This window comes from Argentina anserina, chromosome 2 (genome assembly GCF_933775445.1).
Source record: "Argentina anserina chromosome 2, drPotAnse1.1, whole genome shotgun sequence".
Classification (NCBI taxonomy): domain Eukaryota; kingdom Viridiplantae; phylum Streptophyta; class Magnoliopsida; order Rosales; family Rosaceae; genus Argentina; species Argentina anserina.
Window position 1 is genome coordinate 30,120,331 of NC_065873.1, and position 26,074 is coordinate 30,146,404.

At 39.3% G+C, this 26,074-nt stretch overlaps 7 protein-coding genes across 14 annotated transcripts; 2 read left to right on the forward strand and 5 right to left on the reverse strand.

The window, feature by feature from the left end:
* Positions 1-83: 83 nt before the first annotated feature.
* On the reverse strand, positions 84-4,195 carry LOC126785202 (eukaryotic translation initiation factor-like). Of its 7 annotated transcripts, none has more exons than XM_050510818.1 (9): positions 3,761-4,195; positions 3,538-3,642; positions 3,358-3,456; positions 3,029-3,203; positions 2,607-2,700; positions 2,330-2,417; positions 1,888-2,238; positions 1,560-1,802; positions 84-1,289 (listed from the first exon to the last, which is right to left on the reverse strand). In XM_050510818.1, the coding sequence occupies exons 1-9, from the start codon at positions 3,896-3,898 to the stop codon at positions 240-242; spliced, it is 2,343 nt and encodes a 780-aa protein (XP_050366775.1). In that variant the 5' UTR covers positions 3,899-4,195; the 3' UTR covers positions 84-239. The 7 variants fall into 7 exon arrangements, with proteins under 7 accessions (XP_050366775.1, XP_050366778.1, XP_050366776.1 ...); XM_050510821.1 differs by having other exon boundaries at positions 2,607-2,704; positions 3,018-3,197; positions 3,565-3,642; positions 3,761-4,193; XM_050510819.1 differs by having other exon boundaries at positions 2,607-2,704; positions 3,018-3,203; positions 3,565-3,642; positions 3,761-4,193.
* A 752-nt stretch (positions 4,196-4,947) lies between these two features.
* On the forward strand, positions 4,948-6,709 carry LOC126785204 (probable phospholipid hydroperoxide glutathione peroxidase). The gene is made up of 6 exons (XM_050510823.1): positions 4,948-5,228; positions 5,318-5,394; positions 5,473-5,534; positions 5,805-5,923; positions 6,057-6,224; positions 6,625-6,709. Exons 1-6 carry the CDS (start codon positions 4,983-4,985, stop codon positions 6,652-6,654), a joined length of 702 nt encoding a protein of 233 aa, XP_050366780.1. The 5' UTR covers positions 4,948-4,982; the 3' UTR covers positions 6,655-6,709.
* Positions 6,710-7,556: 847 nt separating this feature from the next.
* LOC126785206 (enhancer of rudimentary homolog) lies at positions 7,557-9,565 on the forward strand. The gene is made up of 4 exons (XM_050510825.1): positions 7,557-7,713; positions 7,869-7,962; positions 8,812-8,932; positions 9,203-9,565. The coding sequence occupies exons 1-4, from the start codon at positions 7,711-7,713 to the stop codon at positions 9,291-9,293; spliced, it is 309 nt and encodes a 102-aa protein (XP_050366782.1). The 5' UTR covers positions 7,557-7,710; the 3' UTR covers positions 9,294-9,565.
* A 271-nt stretch (positions 9,566-9,836) lies between these two features.
* LOC126805532 (protein RRC1) lies at positions 9,837-17,392 on the reverse strand. Its single transcript, XM_050532321.1, has 18 exons — positions 17,315-17,392; positions 17,154-17,231; positions 16,916-17,054; positions 16,734-16,779; positions 15,888-15,948; positions 15,652-15,792; positions 15,186-15,305; positions 14,928-15,093; positions 14,181-14,293; positions 13,404-13,475; positions 13,096-13,317; positions 12,947-13,005; positions 12,745-12,829; positions 12,528-12,665; positions 12,172-12,396; positions 11,279-12,078; positions 10,978-11,144; positions 9,837-10,618 (listed from the first exon to the last, which is right to left on the reverse strand). Exons 2-18 carry the CDS (start codon positions 17,226-17,228, stop codon positions 10,317-10,319), a joined length of 2,931 nt encoding a protein of 976 aa, XP_050388278.1. The 5' UTR covers positions 17,229-17,231; positions 17,315-17,392; the 3' UTR covers positions 9,837-10,316.
* Positions 17,393-17,936: 544 nt separating this feature from the next.
* LOC126805533 (probable folate-biopterin transporter 2) lies at positions 17,937-20,083 on the reverse strand. Of its 2 annotated transcripts, none has more exons than XM_050532322.1 (6): positions 19,628-20,083; positions 19,216-19,475; positions 19,005-19,100; positions 18,765-18,935; positions 18,112-18,693; positions 17,937-18,008 (listed from the first exon to the last, which is right to left on the reverse strand). In XM_050532322.1, exons 1-6 carry the CDS (start codon positions 19,992-19,994, stop codon positions 17,982-17,984), a joined length of 1,503 nt encoding a protein of 500 aa, XP_050388279.1. In that variant the 5' UTR covers positions 19,995-20,083; the 3' UTR covers positions 17,937-17,981. The 2 variants fall into 2 exon arrangements, with proteins under 2 accessions (XP_050388279.1, XP_050388280.1); XM_050532323.1 differs by having other exon boundaries at positions 18,096-18,693.
* A 1,290-nt stretch (positions 20,084-21,373) lies between these two features.
* LOC126783030 (ubiquitin C-terminal hydrolase 22) lies at positions 21,374-25,350 on the reverse strand. Its single transcript, XM_050508411.1, has 4 exons — positions 25,237-25,350; positions 23,478-24,334; positions 22,867-22,985; positions 21,374-22,584 (listed from the first exon to the last, which is right to left on the reverse strand). Exons 2-4 carry the CDS (start codon positions 24,236-24,238, stop codon positions 21,833-21,835), a joined length of 1,632 nt encoding a protein of 543 aa, XP_050364368.1. The 5' UTR covers positions 24,239-24,334; positions 25,237-25,350; the 3' UTR covers positions 21,374-21,832.
* Positions 25,351-25,429: 79 nt separating this feature from the next.
* Positions 25,430-25,946, reverse strand: LOC126783032 (probable steroid-binding protein 3). Its single transcript, XM_050508413.1, has one exon. The coding sequence runs from the start codon at positions 25,888-25,890 to the stop codon at positions 25,588-25,590; it is 303 nt and encodes a 100-aa protein (XP_050364370.1). The 5' UTR covers positions 25,891-25,946; the 3' UTR covers positions 25,430-25,587.
* Between the last annotated feature and the right edge of the window lie 128 nt (positions 25,947-26,074).

Below are 26,074 nucleotides of genomic sequence, written 5' to 3' on the forward strand. Positions count from 1 at the left end.
CTGGGATAAAACTGCTCAGCTTAACCAAGCTCCAGAGAATACAAGACACAATGATGTTTCTCAGCTTAATAAACAAATCCACAAAAATTAAATGTAAAACCGAATAAAATTATCTGTTTCTTCACTTGAAATGAAAACAAAATTTTAAAACTCTGGGAATAGGCAAACCTACTCCCATTCCCCTGTAGCCAATTATCACAAAAGTGAACATGTTTAACTGATGATGCAAACTGGCATGATCAGGAAAGCAAACTATTACAAGACTGTATTTCAGATTCCTGGCTTGCCAAAAACTCTTGCGATGTAATGCTCTTCGTAGCAGCACCAAAGATGATAGACCGATACATGTCATCTTCCACCTTCTTCAGGATTTCCTTCACAACCTTAAAGTCCAATGCCCCAGCCTGAGCCAACTTCCCAATAATCTCACCAAAATTATGTGGTGCTTTCGGCAAATCAATACCGATTTCGTCCAACATTGACCCATATGACAGGCAACCAGTCCCTATATCACTAGATGTCAAAATGTTTTCGGTGACCAAGTACTCGAGAAGCTTAATGATCGGTTCTACGAATGGTGGGCTCTTATCCAGAGCAAGAGCAATAGCTTCTTTAACAAACTCCGGATGGTAGGCTGGGGCTTTCAGTTCTTTCACACATTGAAGTGCCTCATTGAGAATACGAACACTGAAATATTCCTCCAGCAGGGATACAGTTTTTCTAAGAAGAGCAGCAGAATTTGATATTGTTGCAGGAGCTAGAGGCTTAGCAGAATTTGGTACAATTTCAGTGGCCCGAGCCTTCTCTGAAGAAACTCGTGATGCAACCGGAACTATAGGCTTGGCGTTTTGAGCAAGAGGTTCAGCTCCAGAAACCAAATTAGCTTGAGCAGGACCACCAGAGCCCTGCAACAAGGCACTTGTTCTCCCAGTTATAATTCCACCACTGCCTTGAGGTAAATATTTCGAATTAAGAGACGGTGCTTTACTGATCAACGGTGGCTGCACACGCCCTCCAGACTGAGAGCTAACCAAACCATCGCGCTTGGTCATCGATCTAGATCGATAAACTTCCCAATTGTCAGTATCAAGTCCAGGCATTCCCGGCATTTTCCGGATCCCAGGCATGCCAGGCATATATCCAGGCCGGGTAGCAGGAAGAGCTCCGGGGCTCAAATCCCCAGAGGCAGCTGCATTACGAGCATTCCTTATCATTGCTGTAGCACCTGGACGCAACCCTAAGTTCTTTTCTGCCTCTGAATGGATTTCAGTTATGGTCTTTGCTTTCACCTGCCATAACAGAGATAAAACACAGAAGTCAGATAAAAAAGAACCGACTCCCAATGCAGTTAATTTCATCACTGAAGTTACAGTTTCATCACAATCTAAGAATGATGCCAAAAAAATTTCTCATAAAAAAAAAAGATGCCAAAAAGAAACTTAAAAAAATTTAAACAAACAAGCGGTTACAATTGTGAATGAGAACTCTGATTTAATAAACAACCCTGCCTCCCTCCCTATCAGCAACATGAAAGAGAAATGGTATGCATTTAGAATCACCTCTTCACGTCTTGGAACCCAGTTGTTGGCCCGCATTTCAAGCACATCCCGGACCATAAACCTCAACCGCGGTGCAAGTTGAGAATTCTTAGTCAGTTCATTCATCTTATTGAAATAGGTCTCGTTGATTCGGCGAGATTTAGGGCTCTCATCCAGCTGCTTACCAACAGTGTTGAAAAACTGACAAATTGCCTCGACATTCTCTTCAGCAGGGCATGTATTTCCATCATATCCCAGAAGCTCCTATATTACACAAGAATCTAAGTTAGTCTATCGGTCTAATTTGTTCAGAGAACAGCAAGACAATGTGATTAACAATATAAAGGACCTGAACAATATGGTGTACAATCTTTTCAGGCACCATCTTCTGTTTTAAAAGTTCCCCAATAAGGCGTATGTTCCCTAAAGTTCGCAGCTTAAGCATTCTTTCTTTATCCCTGCATTCCATTTCTTGCTCGGGAGCAGTCATCTGCCTAATTTCTGCCCTCAGGTTGTCAGCACCTTCGAAAGCCTCCTGGCAGTTATTCAACAGGACTCGTTTAAAAGTGATTTCTTTCCCACCAGGCTCCTCAGATGGAAAAGGTGGAAGTTTCGCATTAAGATCCGCGCATAAAAGGGCATACATGGGACAAAATGTTGGCTCCAGCACCGCCTTATCAAATATCAGAAAGATGACATCCTGCAACGCAAATTGAACTCTCAAGCTCTTTCAGCTGAAAGCATAGCTTAATTTACAGTAAACAAAAACCAAGGTATTTGGCAATAAATACCTTCAAAATATCTGGGTTTGTGATTCCAGAGTCAATCAGTTGACCCTTGAGAACATCAAACTTCTCTGGGGTCAATTTGTTCAGTATACTACACCAAAATAAGAACACTCTATGTCAATTCATCATATAGGACACCAAGCACTGAACCAAAAAAAAAAAAAAGGATGTAGGACTCTTATGTCGCATGTTTGAACTAGACCATTAGACTTTACTCCTTCCTTACAACAATTTTAAAATGTGATACATGATCTGATGTACTCCAGCAAAGAATCAATACCCCTTCACTGTCTTCAATACACGATCCTTCTCAGAGAGATTTGCTCTTTGCGCTGACCATGGAACCTCCGCCTTAAGGAGAACAGGAGCAGGTCCTGCCTGGTTTTGTGGAAAAGGTTAGAATAAGGAGAAAACACTAAGGAAACCAACATTGGAAGTAAATAACCAATGATTTAAGCACTAAAAATAAGATACACCACAATGATATTCTACAGCTTACAGTGTGGTCATTTTATACTTATTTCAGATACAGTGATGATGATATATATGTTGAGCGAGCACTTATATACTACTGTCTGTTGTGCGTATCAAAACTAGGAACAAAAGAACACTAAAGTGCAGTGTAGCATGCGAGAGCATAGACTCTTAAGAGATCATGTATGTCTTACAGAATCTGATGATAATTTATTACCACTTGGTTACCAGAAATTTGTGGCTTTGTAAATTGTTGGTCCTGCTGGTTATTCAATCCTTGCCGCCTAGAAAATTCATTTATATCCTCTTCAGAACCAGGTAACTGTCCAGATCGACCGCGCCAATCACGGTTATCTGACTCAGAATAACGACCCAGTGATTGAGGCTGAGGTTGGGACTGTAGCTAAGAACAATAATGAAGTACAAGTTAGGGTTCTTGAAAAAGCCACAACATATTCAAGGAGAGAACAACAGCTGACCGATACTAGAATAATATATTGGACATTATAAAAAAATGACATATACAGTTTTAGCAGGCAGATAGTGAATAAACTCACGTTGGCATCAGTGCGTCCCCAAGTAGGATCATCGCCACCAAACTCAGCCTCTACTTGTTGTTTAATCTTGAGAACACCCTCGGGGATAGTAGTGGCAGCCTATGAAATATGTATATATCTGCAGTTAATGTATACACTAGTGGCCAGATATTGAGAAAAATGAATTATGTGATACGCTACTTGTACTAGTGCTGGAGAATCAAGTACCAGTACCTCCCTGAGCTGCATAAGCTGATCTCTAGTGTATCGGACACGCTCGCGACCTTCAAACCGCGAGTCACCAGTCTATTAAGCAGAAAATGATGCATGAGAGATGAAATCAATCGCATAGAAATTTAATAATACAAAGTGCAGATCTGTTAGGCAAGTAGAAAAGATTGTAGGGATTAGGAGGAAGAAGGACCTTGAAGGCGGAAGAGAGAGAGGCATTGGAGGATTGAGGGTCAGAAGGATTGAGGAGGCGAGGAGTGAGAAATCGTGGGGTGCGGAGGCCAACAGCGCCGCCGGGTCTCAAACTAATCACAGTCGGATCCGCCATCATAACTCTCGGCACTTTTCTGTGCTTTTGTTTCTGTTTGTTTTAAGTTGTTCGGATTTCAGATAGATAGAGACTACTACGGCCGTCGGATTGATTGAGAGAGAGAGAGAGAGAGAGAGAGAGAGAGTGAGAGTGGTGGTGGCGGATATGATAGGGTTTAGGGGAGGGAGGGAGATAAAGACAGCTCTCTCTCTCTCTCTCTCTCTCTCTCTCTCTCTCTCTCTCTCTCTTTGTGAAATACAATCTCCTCGCTCAGCAGCTGCAGAGAGAGAGAGAGAGGAGGGAACACAAACGAAAGCCCTACTCTCCTCTTTTTTTTTCCTTCCTTTTAGTTTTTTTTTTCAAAAAAAGCAAAGCCCTACTCTCCTTAAAATATGTGCGGAACCGAGGGTTCGACGGTCAATTACTGATCGCGTCAACGGAATTATTCATTTATATTCTTTTTTTAATTAATTTTTAATTTACTCTCTAAACTTTAAATATAAAATTAATTTTCTCATTAAAATTTTATTTTAATTAATTTCATATTTATATTTTGAATGAACATTTAATTAGGATTAAATTCAGATTTTCACATGGACTATATTTATGTTATAAAACTTAATTTCAAAGTTCTAATTTTGTTGTAAAATTCTTAAAAATTATGATTTGGTCTTGCATATATGATTTGAAGTCTTGTTTTAACAAAATTATTAATCACATTTAGAGAGAAAAGCTGAATTTTATCATAATCTATTTATTGTATAAAGGCGAAACTGATTAAAATAAAATTTTAAAAGTAAATTGATTTTTTTTAATTCTATGGCTAGTGTGTACTAAGATGAGTAGATGTCACATGTAAAATTATAATAGGGTGACAACAAAATGGAGACATATTTCATAGGCTTGTGTTGGAAGGAAATATTTCCCAAGGTATTTTTCCCACAATATGAAGGATCGAACTACGTTTCCCAATTTCGGAAAACAAAGGGATGCCTACATTTAGCAGAACGAAAAGACCACGTGTCACCTCACCTTCCACAGAGTCGAGAGAGTATTTAGCTGAATGAGTTGTTTCAGAAAGGCTGGACTTTCCAAGCACACGAAAATGGCTTCCATTAATTTATCTTGCACATTTTCAATTGGATGCGTTCAAACAAAACCAAGCCCAAGAAGGTCAGCTTCATGCCCATCCATTAAATCCCCACTCGGGTCCTCTCAATCAACACTTTTTCAACACGGATTCTCTTTACCGTCATCATCTTACTCGAATCGCCGCTTCTTCAAGTCCCGGTCATCGGGTTTTTATGCAAGAGCAGCTACAGAGAAAACTCTCTATGAGTTCACAGTCAAGGTGAACTATATATGAGCACTTTCTACTTGATACAATACTAGTTTGTGTTTTACCATTTCGTCATGTAAGGATTTTGGTTTCTGGGGCAGGATATCGATGGAAAGGATGTTACTCTTAGCAAATTTAAGGGCAAGGTTCTTTTGATTGTCAACGTTGCTTCTAAATGGTAACTCTCTTGGACTACAACACTATCTGTCTGGAAATACTTGCTTTCTCCCTGTGATGTATGAATTAATGCTTGCAGTGGCTTGACCTCTTCAAATTACTCAGAACTTTCACGTGTCTATGACAAGTACAAAACTCAAGGTAAAGCTCTCATTCGCTACTTATGCTGTAACTCCACAATAACTGATCTAACTTTTCTCCATTCCTCAAATTCCTTTGGAAAAGTCCTTTTACTTACATCCTTGACAATTTCCTTTTCTTGTTACATAATTTCATTTCTCTCTGGTTGGCCTAGGTGGTCGGTGTTTATTAATTCATTTGCTGCAATAAGTCTATCATGAGTTTCCTTTGAGTGAGAGTTATATAAAGTGGTGATAATAGTTGCTGGATGTCTGTTCAATCTCACCGTAGGATTTGAGATTCTAGCTTTCCCTTGCAATCAGTTTGGGGGCCAGGAACCAGGATCAAATTCACAAATCAAGCAGTTTGCCTGTACACGATATAAAGCCGAATTTCCCATTTTTGATAAGGTAGGTTTATACTTTATAAGCTTAGTTACATGTCCCTCCATTTCAGTTTCATAAATTTTTAATTATATATATAAGTTTTTATAGATTAGTGAAGAATTCCAATGAAGTACTTAAATCTAAAGGTACATAACAGGTTGATGTCAATGGTCCCAGCACAGCTCCGGTTTATCAGTTTCTAAAATCAAGTGCGGGAGGTTTCTTAGGTGACATTATAAAGTGGAATTTTGAGAAGTTTTTGGTGGACAAGAATGGTAAAGTAGTAGAGAGGTATCCACCAACAACATCACCTTTTCAAATTGAGGTATACACTTTGATCTCCTCGGTTAGGCTTCTGCAATTTCTCTTGGATTGATAGTTGCCTTTGCAGCTTCATTGGATAGGATTAAAAGTATACTTATATCTGAAATTATAGGCCATTAGTTAAGCACATAGTTCATGAAACAGGCAATGAAGACTGATGGAATCGGCCTAAATTTGGTATTGCTTACAGAAATGATTTGTGTATATTCTAAAGATGGAAAAAGCCTACATACTCTGACATATGGTCAAAAGAGCACATGAACTTGCGACTTCAGCATTTAAAGAAGTTAATTTGTTCTATTGAGCATGATAAAGAAAATCTGATATGAATCTCTTGACAAGCATTTATGATATGAGTAGGAGCACTACTGTGTATCTAATTTTATGTAACCAAATTTCAGAAGGATATCCAGAAACTGGTTGCAGCATGAGTAAAAGGGCTGCACAACAGTGACAGAGCACACAGTAAGTGGAGGACGGGGGAGGTTCATTATGTTTCTTTGAAGAAGTACTGTATATGGAATGACTTCGAAGTTCAGACATAGCTGTATTATCTGTAATTTTTGTTCCTTTTATTTATTTATGAACACTCTTGTTGTTGCTTCCTTTTCTAGCTTCATCTATTTTCTTTTAGCATACACTCCATACAGCCATATATTCCTAGTTGTGCTCATTAGTTTTTCCAATTCACTTTGTCCTGATGATTATACAATATCCTTATTCTGAAATCTACTGCACCACCCAATCTATCTCATTCGATCAGTTTGTGTTCTTTTCTCGATAAATTCCTGTCAATTGAAATTGGGAAGTGCTTGGTCTTATATTTGTCATAAGGTGGAATGAAGCACTGTTTATCTGCCTGTAATGAGGAAGAATGAATCTCTATAATACATTGGCAGAATTTGATGGGCGCCCATCAAACTTGGCCTTTGAAGATGAGCACCAAGAGCCTTGCCCGACTGAGACACGTAAATGGGTGTGGAGGAGTTGTTCATAGTTGATTTCAGAAGGATAAGTTTTACCAACTTATATGGCTTCTATCTTTGTAGAAAATGTGCTTAGATTTGAGACATGATGAAATGAACTCTGCTGATCAACTTTAATCTTCGTTCGAGTTCAGTATGTTCGCTGGTGTGGTGATATAACACAAATTTCTAACAAGAGCACAATGTTACTATGAAAAAGAGAGTGGAACAAGAAAATAGAGAGACAAACCGGAATGGAAGACTGACCTGCTGACCTGCGTTGAGTTGCCAAAGCCCAAAGTCGTTGGCGTTGAAATTACCTTACCAAAGTATGCAGATCCGACGGCCAGTTTTCCATCGAAGACTTGCTTAGAGGTCTATATCAGCCTCGACCTTGACGCGGGCCTCTCTCTCTAAAAATCAAATTAAAACAAAGTCTTCACTCTCCGGCGGTCGGGTCGCTGCTACGGAACACAGCGTCTCTCTCGCTCAACACTTAATTGAGCTCTCTTGCATAGATACATGGTAACTAACGATTCCTTACTCTCTCTCTCTCTCTCTCTCTCTCTCTCTCTCTCTCTCTCAAGACTCTGCTTCATCAGCATCAGCAGATTCTGTAAATTAGGGTTTCTTTACTGCGCTTGCTGTCATGATTCCGAATTTGTATTGAACATATGCAGGCTAACAAGCACACCATCATTCTTATGCAAACTTCTCAGAACAAGGCTTCTAGAACTTTTATGGATTATGGTTCAATCACTCAGGCGATGGATGGTATGCTTTATTTCTACTTGTTGCTGTTGCACTATCACAGTACCACCCACTCCCAGAGGGATTGTCTCATTATGTATGTCATAACTGTTGGCAAGGGATAAAAACTTTTCGATTTCACAATAAAAATTGCCCATGATCTGCTTATTTCCCATAAGCAACTGTAGGAAGAGGCCCATAAGACATCTACTTACACCTCACTTCATAGGATGAACAACTGAGTTTTTCTGTGAATACTTGACGCACCTTGCTTCACAGCTGAGAGCCATGACCTATTGTGGTCTAAGGACTAAGGTATCTACGATTTAGGATGTCCTCAGCAGATCTGAATGTCTGATATATGGCAGCCACTGAAGGGCTCATGCAAGCTGCAATATATCACCTTTTCGCGGAATCTTTAATTCACTTTCTAGTACCTATATAAGTTAGGTTTATGAATTTATTGTTTCTCAGTTTTCTGATTTCTGACTAGCGAAATAACAGTGGTGATTTTTTTTATCATACATTAAGTCTGTTGAAAAAGAACTATGCATATCATATGGCTGATTCTGATTGGAGTAAAATGGAACTATGAAAGATCACTCATGTGTTGGGATAAGAGACGTATGAGTTATTGATGATATTTTATTACATAATATCTTGCTTGTGTCTCATGTTTGCTGTTGTCTGTGTGTGCATGTTTATAATTATCGTTCTGATGATTATTTCTAAACATCTTGGTTCCCAGTTGTGATTTTCAAATAATTTTGGGTGAAAAGGGGTTCTAGACTTCTAGGTCCCCAAGTTATACTGTGGTTATAACCCTCAATCATCTACATCCATTCACTAGAGGTTTATGTTGTGCTTGTATAGGTATATGTGGACTATATGAAAGGAAGCTCAGGGAGTTGAATCCAGCAATTAGAAATATCTCTTATGACATTGGAGATCTGTATAATTTTATTGATGGCCTTGCTGACATGAGTGCTTTAGTGTACGTCTCTCTCTCTCTCTCTCTCTCTCTCTCTCCTGTAGCCTGTAATTGAACAACTCATATAATTGAATGATCTCTGGATAGTGGGTTAGAAAATGTAAACAACTCACAGTATTAGCCTGTGATTGAACAACTCATATAATTTTATCACTTTATGTGAATGATCTCTGGATAGTATGTTAGAAAATGTAATTTGATTAGCCTCTACTATTTATTCGGCAGTTGCCATTTAAAAGGAAACTAATTCTCTGCCTCTGATTTGGTTTGCAGCTATGACCACTCAATTCAAGCTTATCTGCCATATGACCGACAATGGATTAAGCAGCGGACACTCCGCCATCTACAGAAACTGGCACATTAAGAGCGTATTTGGGTAATGATTGCCTGAAAAGTGTTTTATAAGAGGAATGGCTATTTATACACTTGATTTGAGACATCTGAGCTTTGCAGCTGGTCTGTACTGTTTCCCTTTGTGCACGTATCTTTAAATTAGTCGTCACTTAAAAGCAACTTTTGTTGCCTGGCTAGTTTTTGTACTCTGTTTGCTTATTGTTGTGAGACACTGGACAGTGTATGATCTAATTCTGTACTTCGTTGTTTTATAATATAGGAAAGAGTTTATCGCGGTTACAATCTCAGTACTATGCTGCCCTTCAAGCCTGTTTGTTTTAAATTCTCTGGTTCCAAAAACTTTTCTACTTATTTGAAGAGGTCACCTACATGCCTGTTTGTTCCCACCTTTATACAAGGTAGGCTCTAGCAGTCAGTGCCTGCCATCAATATAGAGAAACCAGCTCTCTCCACTTCGAAAGCTGGTATGGTGCTTGTGGTGTTTCTTGCTTGCTTAGATTCTCAACATTCTAGATCTAGAACATAACAATCCAGACAGGCACGCACAAAAGAAGACATGAAACAAAATCCAAGCGCCTAACCAAAAGACATAATTTCAAGCCCATGCGAATCCTACACTGGGCATTCTGGACATTCCTATACAACAGCGTAATTGCCCAAGGCATACAAAGGTCCAAACTATCTAATCACTTCTCCACCAGACCAAAACAAAAATATTGCATTACAAAGCAGCAAATCAAACAGCTTACTCTCCTTAACACAACTGAGATACGTGAAATCTTTAGATGAAATACTATATTTGGCAACAAATATTGGTTTAACAATTGCCAGGTTCGGTCTTCCAGGGGCCATCAGTAACTAGTCACCTCACGACCTACCAAGAAATCTTCTGGGAGAGGAAGACCCTGGCTTCGCTCCATCTTAGACCTGGATGTCAGTTCATGTAGGTACACCAGACATGGGTTTTCTTTCAAGTGAACCATACACAAATCTTCCAAGAATACCTCGAGAGTCCCCAACGGAAAAGGATAGATCATTTCATTCTCCTTCTCCTATCCCTGTCTCTTCCTCTATCTCTATCATGGTCATCCCTGTCTCTACTTCCACTCTTCTCCCTGTCCCAATCCCTCTCTCTGTCACCTTCAAAATCATGGGCTCTATCTTTGTCTCTATCACGCTGTCTTTCTCGATTATCCAAGTCAGATTCCCTATCCCGATCTCTGCTAGATGATTTCTGCAACGGGCTATCACTTTGGCTTCCACTACGGTGCCGCTTTCTTGAAGCATCACGAGAATCATCATTCCTTCTATCCTTCCTTTCAGACGAAGTCCTCTCTGGAAATCCAAAGGAAGAAGATTATAAGCACACACCTTGAGTATTACAAACAAATGGGATTTCAATAATTGCCACAAATAAGGTAACACCCTAAACAATGGTGACATCCAATAACAAACTAAGCTTTTGACAACTACTACTAACACCTGAAGCAATCTGAACTAGTTCTCATTTGAATCCTTAAAAAGACGATAATAACCCAGCATATGTACATTATTACTTCCCATATAGTACTACTAACACCTGAAATAATCTGAACTAGTTCTCCTTTGAATCCTTAGAAAGATAATATAACCCAGCATATGTACTGTACATTATTTCCCATATAGATAAGCCTTCAGAAAGAGTTAGCACTTACTATGCCCAGAAGCATCTTCGCTAGAATCGGATAATCCATACTCCGATTCAAGCCGTTTGCGATGTAATGCAACCTTCCTCTCAATTTCTTCAGGAATTTTGATTCCCTGCTCCTCAAGAGATTCACGATATTCTATCAGAGCAACTTCCAAACGTCTCAACTTTTGCCTACAGCAACAGTCAGGCAAAAGTAATGCACTATTTAACAAGGAGCATTCGTCTCTAACAAATCACCCCTGAAAAAAGCTTAGAAACAACAAAGGGGAAAACAAATTAGAAAGGTCAAACTAGTGTTGAAATACCTCTGTTCTTCACTCAATCCACTATCAGTCTGTGCTGGAGTTCTTGCATCAGCTGCAACCTCCATCTCATCAGCTTTACTTGGACAATCACCTGCATTTTCACTTCCTGAAGACGAGTAGCTTAATCCAAGACCCTTGGCACTTCGCTTTTGGTCATCATCACTGTCATCGTCCTCTCGGGCCCATTTAGAGGCTGGTAAAACATGATCACTTTTCTCTTTCTTAGTTAAAAGTTTTAGTTCAGGTTGTGGATTGGCCTGGGTCTGGGCCTTAGATAAAAACCCTTTCCCTTGATATGGTATCTCATCCTCTCCATAACTATTCCATCCAGACGGTCCCAATGGATCTGGTTCAATATTCATTTCTTTACGACTACTAGAATGTCTAGCTGAACTTGAATGGTTCTGTGCATATTTCAAGTCATCATCTAGTTCATAGCCCCTCTGTTTTTCTGCCTCTTCCAAACTAAGCAATCGTGCAACCATCAATTCTCGACCACCAACAAGAGACAATCCATTATGTCTGCAGCGCCTTTCTAATTCAGCCATGGGAAGGTTCAGCAACTCTCTTGTAGCTGCTCCTTTGCCCATGGCCAAAGCAGCATCTTGGTTAGTTTTAGCATCACCAACATCTTCAGAAGTAGCCTTTTTATCTACATCAGGTGCATCACCACAAACAGAGTGAAAGGGAACCACACCAGAGTTCCCAGACCGAAGAAAAGTTGCCCGCAATCCATTGACATACGCATCAGAAAAAAGAAACCAGTCTGACCATACTTGCAATACTTTCAGAACTCTTTCCTGGAAAATTACAACAAATTATACATAAACATCATGGAGAGAGTTTATGAAGGAATATACCTACAGCTAGATTAAACAACCGAGTCATCTTACCTTAAGGGCCTCAGCAGTGATCCTTCCTGTAATGCTACGATACAAATCATTAAAGCTCTCCATTATGTCTGGTAGTGTTGCTTCAAATTTGGTGCGGTATGCAGATGCATTTTTTACGGGAGCGCTGCTATTATGAAGCACATCAGAGACAAGCATGAGTCTAGCAACTTTGGTCGGGATAGGGGTCTCCTTAAGAGTCAAAGATTCTGTCAGAACCTCAACTATCTGCAACAGAAAGATAGCATTATTTAATGAGGAAATTGTGCACACTAGGGTTTGATGCACTACTCTAAACGACCACCTCTTTCATTTGTTAAGTTTCAATGACAAACTGATAAGTTATTATCAGGATTTACCTCCCCAGCAGCATCAGCATTATCCAATGCAAACCCCATAGCATCCTTTATCTGACTTCTCTCTAAAGTTAATGCACGCAACATATCCTCAAACTCATCCCTTTGCGGATCAGTGAGTGTTCGTTCTGACTCCACACGCTACAATATAATGAAAAGAAATTTAGACTATATGAAAGTATCTGAACTATATTTTCCTATTCAGATATCTGACAATTACCCTGCTTCTCCCTGCAGCATAAGTGTTACTAGACTCCTGTTCGTGCTCAGGGCTTTTTAATGTTGGAAGAGATGGCGGAATCCATCTGGAAGAAATAAATTTAACATTGCAACATTATTATAGTTTTTACACCATCTACTAATAACATTTATGAAGCCCATAAGAACAACTACGTTACAGAAAGAAAACAAGTTTCTCTTACCTTCCACTTCCAGTAATCATAATGAAAGGTTCAGTTCGCCATCTCTGCAGCGTATCGCCCTGCATTCATGATAAAAACAAAAAACTTCAGGACAGAAATGATCCTTTTCCAATGGAAAGTGGGAAGTTATTTACACAAAGGATATTTACCTGAGCAAATGAATAAAGCCTCCAAACATAGTAAGTATGCTCTTTTGATCCAAGTTCAAACAAGAAATGGAAAAGAGGATTTCCTCTGCCTCTCTCCATAATAGCTTGTTCAAATGCACATCCACCATCCAGAACATACAAAGCCATTATATCAATAACATGTCGAAGGTGATCATCTTCTGGTGGAGCCACCGTTATATCAGGAACATTAGGGGTAAGAACCTAACATAAATGATGTACGAAGCAAGTATGCTTAGTGTGTAGAAAACAGTCAAACACCCCAAAAATGAAAAGGGAAGTTAACTTACCAGTTCAGAATTCTGACTAGGAACAGAAGTGACAGGTGGGCCTGATGGGCCAGACAAAATTACTGTGGCACCCTGTCAGAACAAAAAATTAAGTTTGAGAGAACAACTCAAAGATGTGATGATAAGTGTTCCCACTTCTCAGAGCTGATTCCTACAAGAGGAATAACAGTTGGCAAGGAAGGTTGTATCTTCCAAAGGTGGAAATTGTAATTTCTGTGGCACAATAACCTACATCATAAAAGTGAGTGCCTTAAAATATTGAGTGGTGAGGATGGCTGCATTGCCAAGGTGAAAATCATAGGGTCTGACTCGACATCATATCTGATACTAATGATGCCTTTTGAGATATAATCCCAGACCTAGAGAGATCCACAAGCTTGATATCACCAAGGTAGAAAGAGACAGGCGGTTAAGGTAGGTTGAATATCACTTCGATTCAATACTAGCAATATTGGGGCAAATGAATTTGGCTCAGCACTTAATTGATGCAGATGTTAGAACATTTCTGAGCTATTTAATATAAGTGAGTACATTTGCAACTGCTACTACTGATGTTTTTTGAGATATAACCCAACATCAAGAGAGGTCCACATGCTTGATATCACCAAGGTAGGAAGACACAAGTGCTTAAAGTAAGCTGAATATAATTTATATTCGAAACTAACAATATTGAGCGAATGGATTCGGCTCAGCACTAGCACAGATGTTAAAACATTTCTAAGCTATGATCAGCCAGAACGCATCAAATTAAAAAAAAAAAATGTATATGGAACACACCTCCTTACTCCTGATAGCCATATGTCCTGGAGGGGGTGCAGGTAACGCTTGTGATGGGAGAGCTACAGACTTTCCCCAACCAATCTTCAACTCATATTCATAAACGACCACCCCTGCACATAAAATTCTCGTTCACCCTTTTCTATCCTTGCATGTCCACAGCGCATATAGATTTATTCAAAAAAAAAAACAAATGAAATGATACACAAAACTCAGTCAGGATAGATATTGCACTATCATAGAACCTATGGTGAGGAGCTGAATAGATCATGGAAATTAAACTGCCTATTTCATAAAAGTATATTTCATCCATGATTTATATGCTAAATTTAGTAGCCAAACTGCGGCTAGAACAGACCACATTCTTTTCTTTAGTAGAGAATAAGCTTATTTGGGTGTAACAAGCAACAGTATCCAATCAATGGTAAGCTTTGTAGGACACAGTTCAAAATTTCATGTGACTCATAAATCATAATACATATCTTTACAATAGTTAGGCTATGAACGTCTCCAATTAGCTTTGTTCAAGTTAACTTCTAGCTTCAAATATAAGACTCCTGATCGACTGGGATGCTAAAATCAACTATAACTCTATATTTGTTTGTTTCAATGTATTGGGATGCAGTAAATTTTGCCATGTTACAACTAAGAGTGATATATTTTCCAGTTTTAAAATATAATCATGTGTACATGTAGAAGAAGAAAAAAAATAAAGTGGGCAAAGGGGGCATTCAATTGTAATCAAACCTTGCATTTCATCCTTTGCTGCCTGTCCGTCAGCTCTATTCATGAAAGCTACAAAGCCACAATTCCTTTGACGCCGCCGTTCCTCTTCAGTCCTAGGCCACATTATTTTCACGCTGGCAATAGGCCCAAATCTTCCAAAAGTTCGTAAAAGAAAATTTTCATCAACCTGCATACCAAAAGAGCATTCATTGGCAAAAGTATTTTGCATCATGCACTAAAGTGAACAAAGTTACTTCTTTACAGAAAGATGGACAACACCTTTGGTGACAGATTTCCAACATATAGATTAGTAGTTTGTGGATCGCCATCATCAAATGATCCGAGAAGTTTTCCACTTGGATCGAATTCATCAGGCATTTCATCAAAACGACTAGAGGCCTGCAAATAGTGTAATCTTAGTGAGTATTTGATATTAGATTATGAAGAAAAGATTGATAGAAAGGTAAAACAATTGACATATATGATATATCTGAGGGCATATATAGTACTAAAATTTAATAAAAGATATTAGAATCAAACTATAAGGATTAGAGAGTGAAAATTTAGGGCATAATGATATAACAGTAATAAAGATGACACACACACACACACACTTGTTACTTAATTCTAAAACGAATGCATAGAAACTATAGAAAACCAAGCAAACAAGAAATGTTGGAAATGGAAAAGACACATAACTAATTAATGACAACCAGGTACTAAATCGAGAAGCTAGCATTTATACCAGAGAATTATCGTTCGGCCGCCCATCACGCTCTTGATTTCGCCTCTCTCGCATTTCCTGCTCGTGCTTCAGCTCCTCCATAAAGTGATCTATGTTTCGAGACTTCCCCTTTTCTTTCTCCTTCGGCTTTTCCTCCTCCCTCTACAATGTGTAATGATCATAATGAGAGCCAAACTACCATAAAATTGACTTTTAAAAGCTAGAAATGAAGCTATTTCCTCTATCCACGGACTAACCTTCTTATCAGATTCTTTCCCTTTGGATGCCAAAGGAGGTGGTAAGAAAGAAGGCACATACCTGCAGGAGATAATTTAATGACAAATTTGCTTGTTTCCAGAGCACTTTTACTTGACAGTAATTGATTAGTATATAGAAGAGAAAAGGAAAGTAGACATTATAGCTATAGCTTATATTTGACTGAAGCCACTAAAGGAGTTAACTTATAGGGCCTGTCCACTTCACTTTCCTTTTGCAACATTTTCAGGTAAAACCTTGAATGCAATGTCAAATTTAAATACTATACTAAAGATCATGGAATCCATTAAAACTTTTTGCCGGTATATTTTGAAGCTAAACTATAAAAAAGAGTAATGAAAAGCAACTATTTTCCACAACTACACAAAAGAAAAGCATACAATAGAAAGCCATACAGTCCCATAAAGTTGTTTATGTAGAAACCTAACAGTTATAGAATTAAAAATAAAGCTTTCACCATGTCTCAAGTATAGAAGCTGCAGTTCAGCCATTACTGTCAGTACTAGGTTGGTATTATGTGCATAAGTAAGTACACTGGATGCTTAAAGCCGCTTTTTGATGGATTATGGAAACCGTTATCAAAAGAAACGAGTGAAAAGTAAGATGTGTAAACAATTGAAATTGATGTATCTGAAGCGTATAGTGGAAGAGTTGATCAGCATTAAATTATAAGATAGGGAACAAAAGAACATCATATACAAGTTATGAGTATATAACCCAATGAGTGAAAGACAGGAATAATGGTGGTAAATCAAACACCTATTGTATTGAGTCAAATTACAAGTTGTCCTGGGTTATCAAAGAGGTTAAACAAAGCATATCTTTACCTACTCCCCTTCTTTGGAACAGAAACCCCATCTTTGGACTTTTCACCTGCGATCGGCGAATGAGAATAAAAAGGTCCATTCTTTTATTAAAGTGTTTACTGATGCAGAGCTAGATAGGCAAAACAAAAACAGAGGAAGAGGAAGAGGAAGAGGAGCGTGGCAAGGGGGAGCAGAGAGAGAACCTTGGGGGGAATCAGTCTTAACCCTCTCATTGGGATTGATGGTTCCTCCGCGCACAAATGTCCTAGAGCCACCTGCACTATCCCCTTGAAACGACTCCACGAACTCTGCATATAACCGAGCCGTTTCATCCTCAGCTCTCTATAACAACAACAACAACAACCACCACAAGTCACAAGTCACAAGTCTGTTAATATAATGAATATGAATCTAATCAAATCAATCGTAATCAGGCAGCACCTTCTTCTTGGCCTCTTCGTCTTCTCTGTGCTTTTGGAACGGAGTCTTCTTCCGCGTGATGGAGAAGGAGCTCATTTTCTGGAATCACATCAAACCGATTCATCAACTCAACCACAAAGTTTAAAATCGATATCATTCAAAACCCGAACCGATCTACTTACTGAGTTTGCAGGCGTAAAGCCTTCACCGATTTCAGTAACCCTAGCAGTCGGATTCCGATTCCGTGCAAAGCCCAAGAGCTGTGGACGACGACGACAACGACTACGATCAGAAAAGACCTCTCACGCCCTAAATCCCTAATAATTCTTAACTTCCGCTACTCTCTATACGCTTGCTGTAAAACCGAATCCTTATATTGTTTCTTACTGCCTTTTTTTAAATCAAATTACAAAATAGTACTATTTAGTATTTACCATCATAATATACAAAATTATAAAAGATTATCAACTAAAAAACATAATGGTTTATTCAAAAAATAATAATGGTTATATGAATAAGTTAGTCGTGCTAACAGCGCATGACTGGTACGGTTAGAAAGATCTTTCTACTCCGAACCAACTGTTCTTCAAGGCACAAACCTCTCTCTAGCAATTGTTCGTTTAGCTTTTGTTAATTGGGCAATTTTTAAATGGTCATTTTCCTCATCATCCAATTAACCATACAGTCCTTACCATTATATTTGGTGCTTGAACATATAAAAGAATCTTGCTATTTTATTCCAATACTTTGCATTGCCATGAGTACAAAAGGTCAACGTGTCATATATATAATGAACACAATAGCTGCAAGAATAGTAACTTCAGACTTCACTTTAACTGAATAGCACCTTTAGATCCAACTCTTTCCGGTGTCACCCTAAAACAACCCTGGATTAGCCTTCTATATGTTTGTAAGATATAAAAGGATTGTGTTTATGTAAATGGTAACTAGTTGGTTATCTACCATCAACTCTGCTTACAAGGGAAACCAGTTCGATGTTTTCAGCTTCTGGAGTTTCAATTTCATTATCCTCTTTCGTACTCAAGATTTCAGCTGGAAGAATGGAAGAGCTGGAATCAACTCTAGGTACCAAAAATAGCAGACACAGTGGGGTTAATCTCAACACATTCCTAATCAAAATAGCAAGCCAAAGATTATCAAACTGTGTTCGTGTAACCTTCAGTACATGCAGCAGGGCGCCTCCTCCCCAAGTAGCTGACAGAAGTCCAACATTGTCAATTGACATAAGCAATGCAAAAAACGTTCCTTCAATACCTGGGGGACAAAGCTTTGAGCTAAGCACCAGAAGAGGCATCCATTTGAGCCTTCCAGTCATTTGCGATACACTTTCATCAACCACAACAAAGAAATAATCGGGTATGCCAAGTCTCAAATTCAACCGCAAGACCAGCATCAAATCTAGCATTCCTGATAAACCATAAACCAACTGAGTCCAGAAGAGCAAGTCCCGGAAAGGATGATCCTTTAGGACATACTGATAGAGTACTGCGCCCAAAATGGAACCGACAGAACCTATAGAGAATATATATCCCACATTCTCCTGCATAAAGATGTGCACATTATGTTTTACTCATCTTGATTGCAGTTTGCAAAGAATGCACTGATCAATACCTGAGAGAATGATGGACCCCCCTTTGAGTCTGTATACCAGTAAAACATCCCGTCAAGGATGTTCAAGCTTAATGCAAGTGATGAGTACATGTATACGCATGGTCTCCATACATCAGGGCATTTCAATGTGGTCCACATAGACTTTCCAGCATCAATAAACTTCTGATTGACCTGTGTCCAACAGGCTATATAAGACCATGATAATTTAAAGAACTAGGAACCAAAGGAGTATGAAACTACCTGCATGTACATGAAATTGGGTGAATGAGGTTCCTTGATCAGGGTTCCAATTACAAATACAAGTCCAGATGGGATTGCCAACAAGCCATATACGCCCTGCCATTAAATGATTACTTTTGTTAACTCTTATGGAGAACGAAGATAAGTTGTAATATTTTGATCAGAAGATAAGTTGTAATATTTTGATCAGTTACAACCGAAAGAAGCTAACCTTTGGGCCTATAAGATGAACAAGTATACCACTGATAAAGAATCCGAATAGTGCTCCAATGGAGGAACTCAAGGCACACAGGCTTTGCATATCGGCTGCAAGTGAATGATGGCTAATACTGTTCTGAGCCACACAAGCATCTATGGTGACATCGGCTACAGCTACTCCGGCACTTCCGACTGTTAATGCCAAGATGGCAAGTGCAATATGCAGCTTTTCATGGAATGACAACACAAGCATAGCGATCACGCCAATGGAGCCTAATATGAAAGAATCATTAACTGGCTAACTAAACTAGTAAATAATGTCAGCACAAAATGAAGTGAAATTCACATCAATAAAGTTTTTGGCATTCAAGGCAACTTGGATATATAGCCTTGATTGAGCAAAAAAAATGAAAGGAAGTAAATACCAGCAAGAATGAAATAAGGGCGTCTTCGATAGCCAAAGAGTGGGAGAAGATCGGTGAGGAGACCCCAGAGAGGCTTGACAAGCCATGGAATAGAAGTAAGTCCTTGATAGAATTGAGCTTGAGAAGGCTGCACCTTTTGTACATCCTTCATGTAATATTCTGTGCCCACCCGATTCAGAGCTCCCCCAAATCCTTGACTTATTCCATAAACAACAACAACCCCTAATACAAAACTCCAATGCATTTCCCTGCACAGCATTCTGCACCATTGAACTGGACTCGGACCATCACAGCACCTCCTTTTCATTTCAATCTCACTCCCACCGCAGGTTTTAACTTCCTCGTTCACCTCCACCTCCACCATCATTCACTTTCCGGTTTGACGGATCTCGACGAGCTGCTCAAGTCCTGAAAGGAGAGGAGAGGCGCTGACGTTGACCTACCAAACGGTTTAAATCCTCTTATCTGTTTCAGTTCTTACAGTGTTACCGTTTGGTAGCACTTCAGATCTTACGGGTTCTTTTTTACTGTCGAATTCATTAATTTAAAATTGGCAGATTTATGACACACCGGGATTGTCCGGCTACGTCAAAAGCAGGGTGTCATGTCACCTATATGTGTATTTAGGGTGAGATTTCTATCCAGAAAAAAAATAATTAAAAAAAAATGTAAATCAATCGATTGTATGGGGTTTTTCTGCTCTTATTTATACTTCTACCGTTCTATTGTATAACCCACAAATTTAACTATTATTCAGTTCTCTTCTAAGTTCTTTTAAAATTGAATCAGATACTGATTAGAATAATTAGATACTAATTATGGAATTATTAGATTCTGATAATATGGAGCCCTACCTCAAATCACGTAGGCTTGTCACGGTTCCATCATGTTTGATTACGATAATATGGAGCCCTACCTCAAATCTCATTTAGGCTTTAAAACTTGTAATTGTTTTTTTTTTTTTGCAAAATAGGAACTTATATATGTTGAGGGGGTACAGAAAAGAACTCCAGTAACGCTCTTAAAGTACGGACGTCTCTTGTTTTTGTCACGATCAGCTGCCGCCAACGGCTTTTCTCTTACCGTTTTCAGGTGAGATCTCCGGCTAAAACTTTAAGGTGATCAAGGTGGCCTTCATCTTCATGGAGACACAGCCCAAGAAGCATATGCTATGTGTTCACCCAAATATACACCATCAACGACACTTGAGGGTTAAAAATGCAGAGATGTCTACACTTTTACGACAATGTGGACATCTGTTTTAGAATGGAACACTATATATGTTATTGTGAACTTTGAAATTTAAATTTGTATGATGGGGATAATAAAAAGTACTTTAAATATTCATTATTCAATGTTAATTTTTCGATGAGAAATTAAAAACTATTTCATTTAGCGGCATCAGTCTCCCCTCTATTTGGGAGGCCAATTCCGAACCCAATCTGGATCAATCCCGGCGGATAAAACTTTAAAACCGCAAGATCCATCCCAATGGGATGCCGAACGCTGGATTTTGGTGCTCGCGAGTTCATCTCATAGAAGAGACCTTCTAGTCCTGCTCGGCTTATTTGAATGATAGGAGCTTCTACCAAATCACCATAAGGCTTGTGTGCAGATTGGTACCCAATCACCAATTTGGTGCTCCACAAGTCCACATGATAATTTCATGATCTAATTGGTGCTCCACATTTGGATGCCTTTGTCTGTTTTTCACATTTTAGCACAAATGTAAAACTAAAAAGATTACCAATACTCGAGGAACAACTGATAAGATACTGGCTTGTCGAGAAAAAAAAAAGATAAGACATTGGGAACATTAGTTCCACAGATATATTCTGTACATGACTGACCTGCAATTCAAAGAATGCTAAGCAATAAGCTTCTAAAGAGAACAAAACACCTGACATATAGAAGAGAAAGGAGTTCCACCAGTTCCTTTACACCTCTCAAAAACCATTCACAAGATACCCATCAACAAGCCATTAACAGATGTTCTGGAATTAGTATCCACTGCTTCAATCCTCATCTTCAGAGATACTTTTCAGATGTTCAATATGGTTAATGACTTCCTCAAGTCATTCCTGACAATATTTCTTCAGCAGTGGCAGTCTTCATTTTCGCTATCTCATTCCATGAACATATATAAACCAGAAGACCGTACCTACTTCCGCCAACTGCAAATTCCCATCATTCAAAATATTATCTTTAGCAGCAACCGGCAATCCTATGAAAAGCCTCTTTCTGTGTGGAAACTGGAGAGCAACTCGAATCCTCTTTTGTTTTATAGTAAAGCGTCTTGTGCACATAAAACATCATATAGCACTGTGAAGCTCTTACAACCCTCTCATCAACCTCATTAATCCAAGCATTGTCACATCTATACCACTGATCTTTTATGCGTAAATAGGTCAGATAATGGCCAGAGTCTAGTGTCCCCGAATGGGTAATAACTGCAAAAATCTCAAATTCTGTAGAAATATCAAAATCATCACCTTCAAAGGCAAAGATTCTATTCCCAAATCTGTTTCTGACAATTGAAGAGGACAGATATGGGGTCATGTCTAAGGAGAAAGGAAAATGCATATAGCTATTGATTTTCCTCATCATCTTTCTCACCAGGGAGTGCTCGAATCGTTTTACATGCAAGCACAACACCAAAGGGAGCTTTCTAATAGACAATTGCTTCGATGAGTCTCGCAGTTCTCGACAGTTTTGACAGTACAATTTCTGGTCGGCTCCTAACTTCTCTGGTTTTGTGAACAAGTCTAAACAACCTACAAGAGTAGATGAACTGCTGCTGTCATTTCGTTTGACAGGCTTATTAGAGCCTAGGTCGAGCGATATGTCCAAACAAGGGTCGTAAGTTGTTGAAGTGAATCCACAAGTCATACACGTGACATCCGATCTCAACTGTCCAGAGAACACCCTATGAGTAATACACTGGCAATCACCACTATCTGTGAAATAGAGGATAACTCCATGAGTAAAAGAGAACCGTTTATCAATGTTATAACAAATATTGCACGTACATCTATCATGTTTAATTTACAATGCAGTATGATCCTCTACCTACAAATGTGTCCAATTGCGTTTAGAGTCTTAAAATTCTACCTTTCTTCTTACCAGGATAACTTACAGTTCCAAGTATAACCGCCCTCTTGCAAAACATAAGAATCAATAGCATCCCTATGTCCAGGGATCTCAGGCCATATATGAGATCATAATGAATGACTAATTACCTCTAGTTTGGTTCCTTGTTTTGCTTTCTCTCTCATGGATCCCATCTAACACTGAAATGAAGAACTCATGAGCATCCTGCTGCTCATAACTTGCCAGATTTTCTGAATGCTGCCACCAACTTGAGGTAAAGGATAATTCAATCAGTTGATAGGCAATAAACAATTCAACAAAGAAAACTTGTACAACAAAGAATCAACAGGATATCTAGCATCATTTTGAACAAAAGGATTGACTGCAAACTACAAGAGGGTACAATCATCCCCAGCAATGCCATGTGACTTCTTCATCTAGATGTCCTTGAAGCTTTTGGTTGAAGCATAGGAAGACATACGATTATATTCGTCTCTCTTAGAGCACATGGCGTAAAAAGATCAATAAAACTTGAGGGGTCTCTAAATAGCATTTCCGCTCGCTAAGACAGCAATATGACACTTTCTATACTGTTACATAAGCAACTTCAAATATGAAAATTATCAATTACTAAAACTCGAAATGAACTAGCCGCAAACAGGTGTACGTATTGAATATAAATCAGTCATTCAGTCATCAAATAAAAAGCTAAAAGAAAGCAATGTCAAGATAATTGCAAAGGTATAGAGCAATGTCAGACCTGTATAGAAATTGAGCTGGACTGTAAGGAGTGCGATCAGCGCCACCAGAGTAAACAGCGGAGAAAATACCATCAAGCTCACAAGGCAAGCAGAGGCGGTTGGCGGATCTTTTCCGGCATGTTCTGCGGTTATGGCGATCACTCAAGAAGTAATTTCTCATTGGAGGAGCATGCAACAGTGCTTGCAACACAGAATTCATGAAACAAGTATTGCCCAAATTATTCAATCCCCTCAAACCCAATGGATAACATGATTTAGCCCTATTGTCTCTCATGAAAGCCAGCTGTCCTGATTTGTTCAAATCCGCCAACTGTACCCCAGAGCCCAGCCTCTTCCTCTCACACAGTCTCTCCCCAATACTATCTGCGCTGCTTGTGCTACAGCTCAGGTGTTTAGACATGACGGTCTTATCAAAATCAGGATCATAGACCTGATCGGAGCAGGCACAGCAATAAAGCTCCGCCCTTTCGATGTCCACCGCCAAATCATGGCCAATCTCAGACTGGGCGTGCAAAAGGGTGTGACTTGAGCATGAGATTGAAGAGCAAATCAGACAAAAATACAGTCTACCTTGAAACCCATTACAGCAACTGCATCTGGATATCTTTGAGGTCGGATTCTCGACACTCGTCCGTCCATCTGGGGTGGTCTTGAGGCACTTTTGGAGTGATTTATACCCACTCAACCCATGTTTGAGCTTGTATGCTGAAAGGTGCTTGCAGGGTCTTGGGTTTGTGTATGAAGCTTTTCTTGCGGACATCTTGCTTCTGGTTTATAAATACCTGAGACACAGTAAGATCCGATGATGGACTACAGGAACCAATAGACTTCGATCTACTTGGTTGCTGTCAAACACCTGCTAACAGAGGGACAGAGGAAAAGGTCTGAGGCTCTGAGCTGTGTTAGTAGAATAGTATGAACTGCGAAGAAGGTGCTTTTAGTTTAACAAGCATACGTATATGATTTCTAAACCGACTCATACAGTAACCCAGAACAACAAAAAGTCCCAAAATCCAAGAATTCTGCCAATTCCGACCCCTCCATTATAATTATTATTATTCACTTTTTAATAGTGAAGACTCACAAGTCGCTGCTGTAGAAAATGGATTAAGTACGATTAGCAGGCAGCATTCCTCGTGCTACACCCACTTTGAGAAAAAAATTACGTAATATGTAACTTAAATTTTGATTGAAAATACTCAAAATGAATTACATCCGTCTCATGTTGGTGGCGTACGTGCTCCGACCATCTATACGCGGCCGGGTTATATGTCCTCCGTCTACTACCAGCTATACACAGCCGGCCATAATGAACATATCGACACACAACCAACGTTCTCCGGCCAGTATGCGACTATTATTTCATTGAGTAGACACTTGTACTCAAAATCACCAAAAGATTGCAGTACTCCCAATTTAGATTGAATTTATCTCACATTGTTCAGCTATGATTATCTGCTTGATTGCAACATTCTCTATAACTCAAGGAAGCTAGATAATTATTTTCTTTATCGAGATCGCAATGTTTCCTCATAGGCTTTCTAAGCCCAATATGTGCCGGGCAGATCATGTGAGAACACTTCCTCCTCCGTGGTAGATAGTAGATATTCATCAGATATTGAAGAACAAAGGCAGGCAAAAGAAGTGCATCATTGCATATCGAAGGCTTAATATCTTTAATAAGTGCTCTCTGCCAATGTCATCGTTGCCATAATGCCATCTATTGTGATCTATTGTGTTGACTGTGTAGAGAGAAACCTTTTGAAGCATGCGGATGGAGTAAGAGCTCATTCGGCATAATCATATACGCATCTGATAAGTCATCTATGGCCTATGCATAGATCCATCACCAGTCCAAGCAGTGAAGAATGAAAAGCCATAGTCACAGCTTAAACAGGTTCCAGAAAATTAAACCAGATATAAAAGGGTCTGCACAAACACCCAAACCAGATACAACATAAGGAGTATTGAATAGACAATTCAAGCCACATACAAAAAGGGGATCCATATTTCTAATCCACGCACTTAGAAATCATATAAATATAGTTTGAACCGGAAGCAAAAGGCCCTTATTTGGATTGAAATTAGAAAAAGGGGAATATATGAAATTCAAGAAACAACACGGCCAACAACGGGGTACTTAGCTTCGAACTTGTTCTCCCAGTCGGTGAGGACGCCGATCTCCTTGTCAGAGAGACCTTGGAGGTCGGTGGTGATGTCTTCTTCGTTCTTGGTCATCTTGGCCAGAGCTCGGCTGGCGTCCTTGCCGGCAAACATGGCGTAGGGACCTCCAGGACCGTAAAACGACTTGCCGTTGGTGACGTCGAAGATGCGGCCCTTGAGTGCCACATATATGGGCTTCGACGGGTCTGTGCCGTTGTATTGTCGCAGCTCCTCTGATGTTAGCTCCATCCTCACACCTTTCCTTTCCCTTCCTTTCCTTTCGCACCACCCGACCCACTATTAATCGGCATCAATTATCCCTCCCCCTGCTTTGACGCTTATACCCCCAATAAATTCTTACTTGTATTTTTTTTTCTGTCTCAACGTGACAGTCTCGTTCACACGGTACTGCTCAACTATCATTAAATGTAAA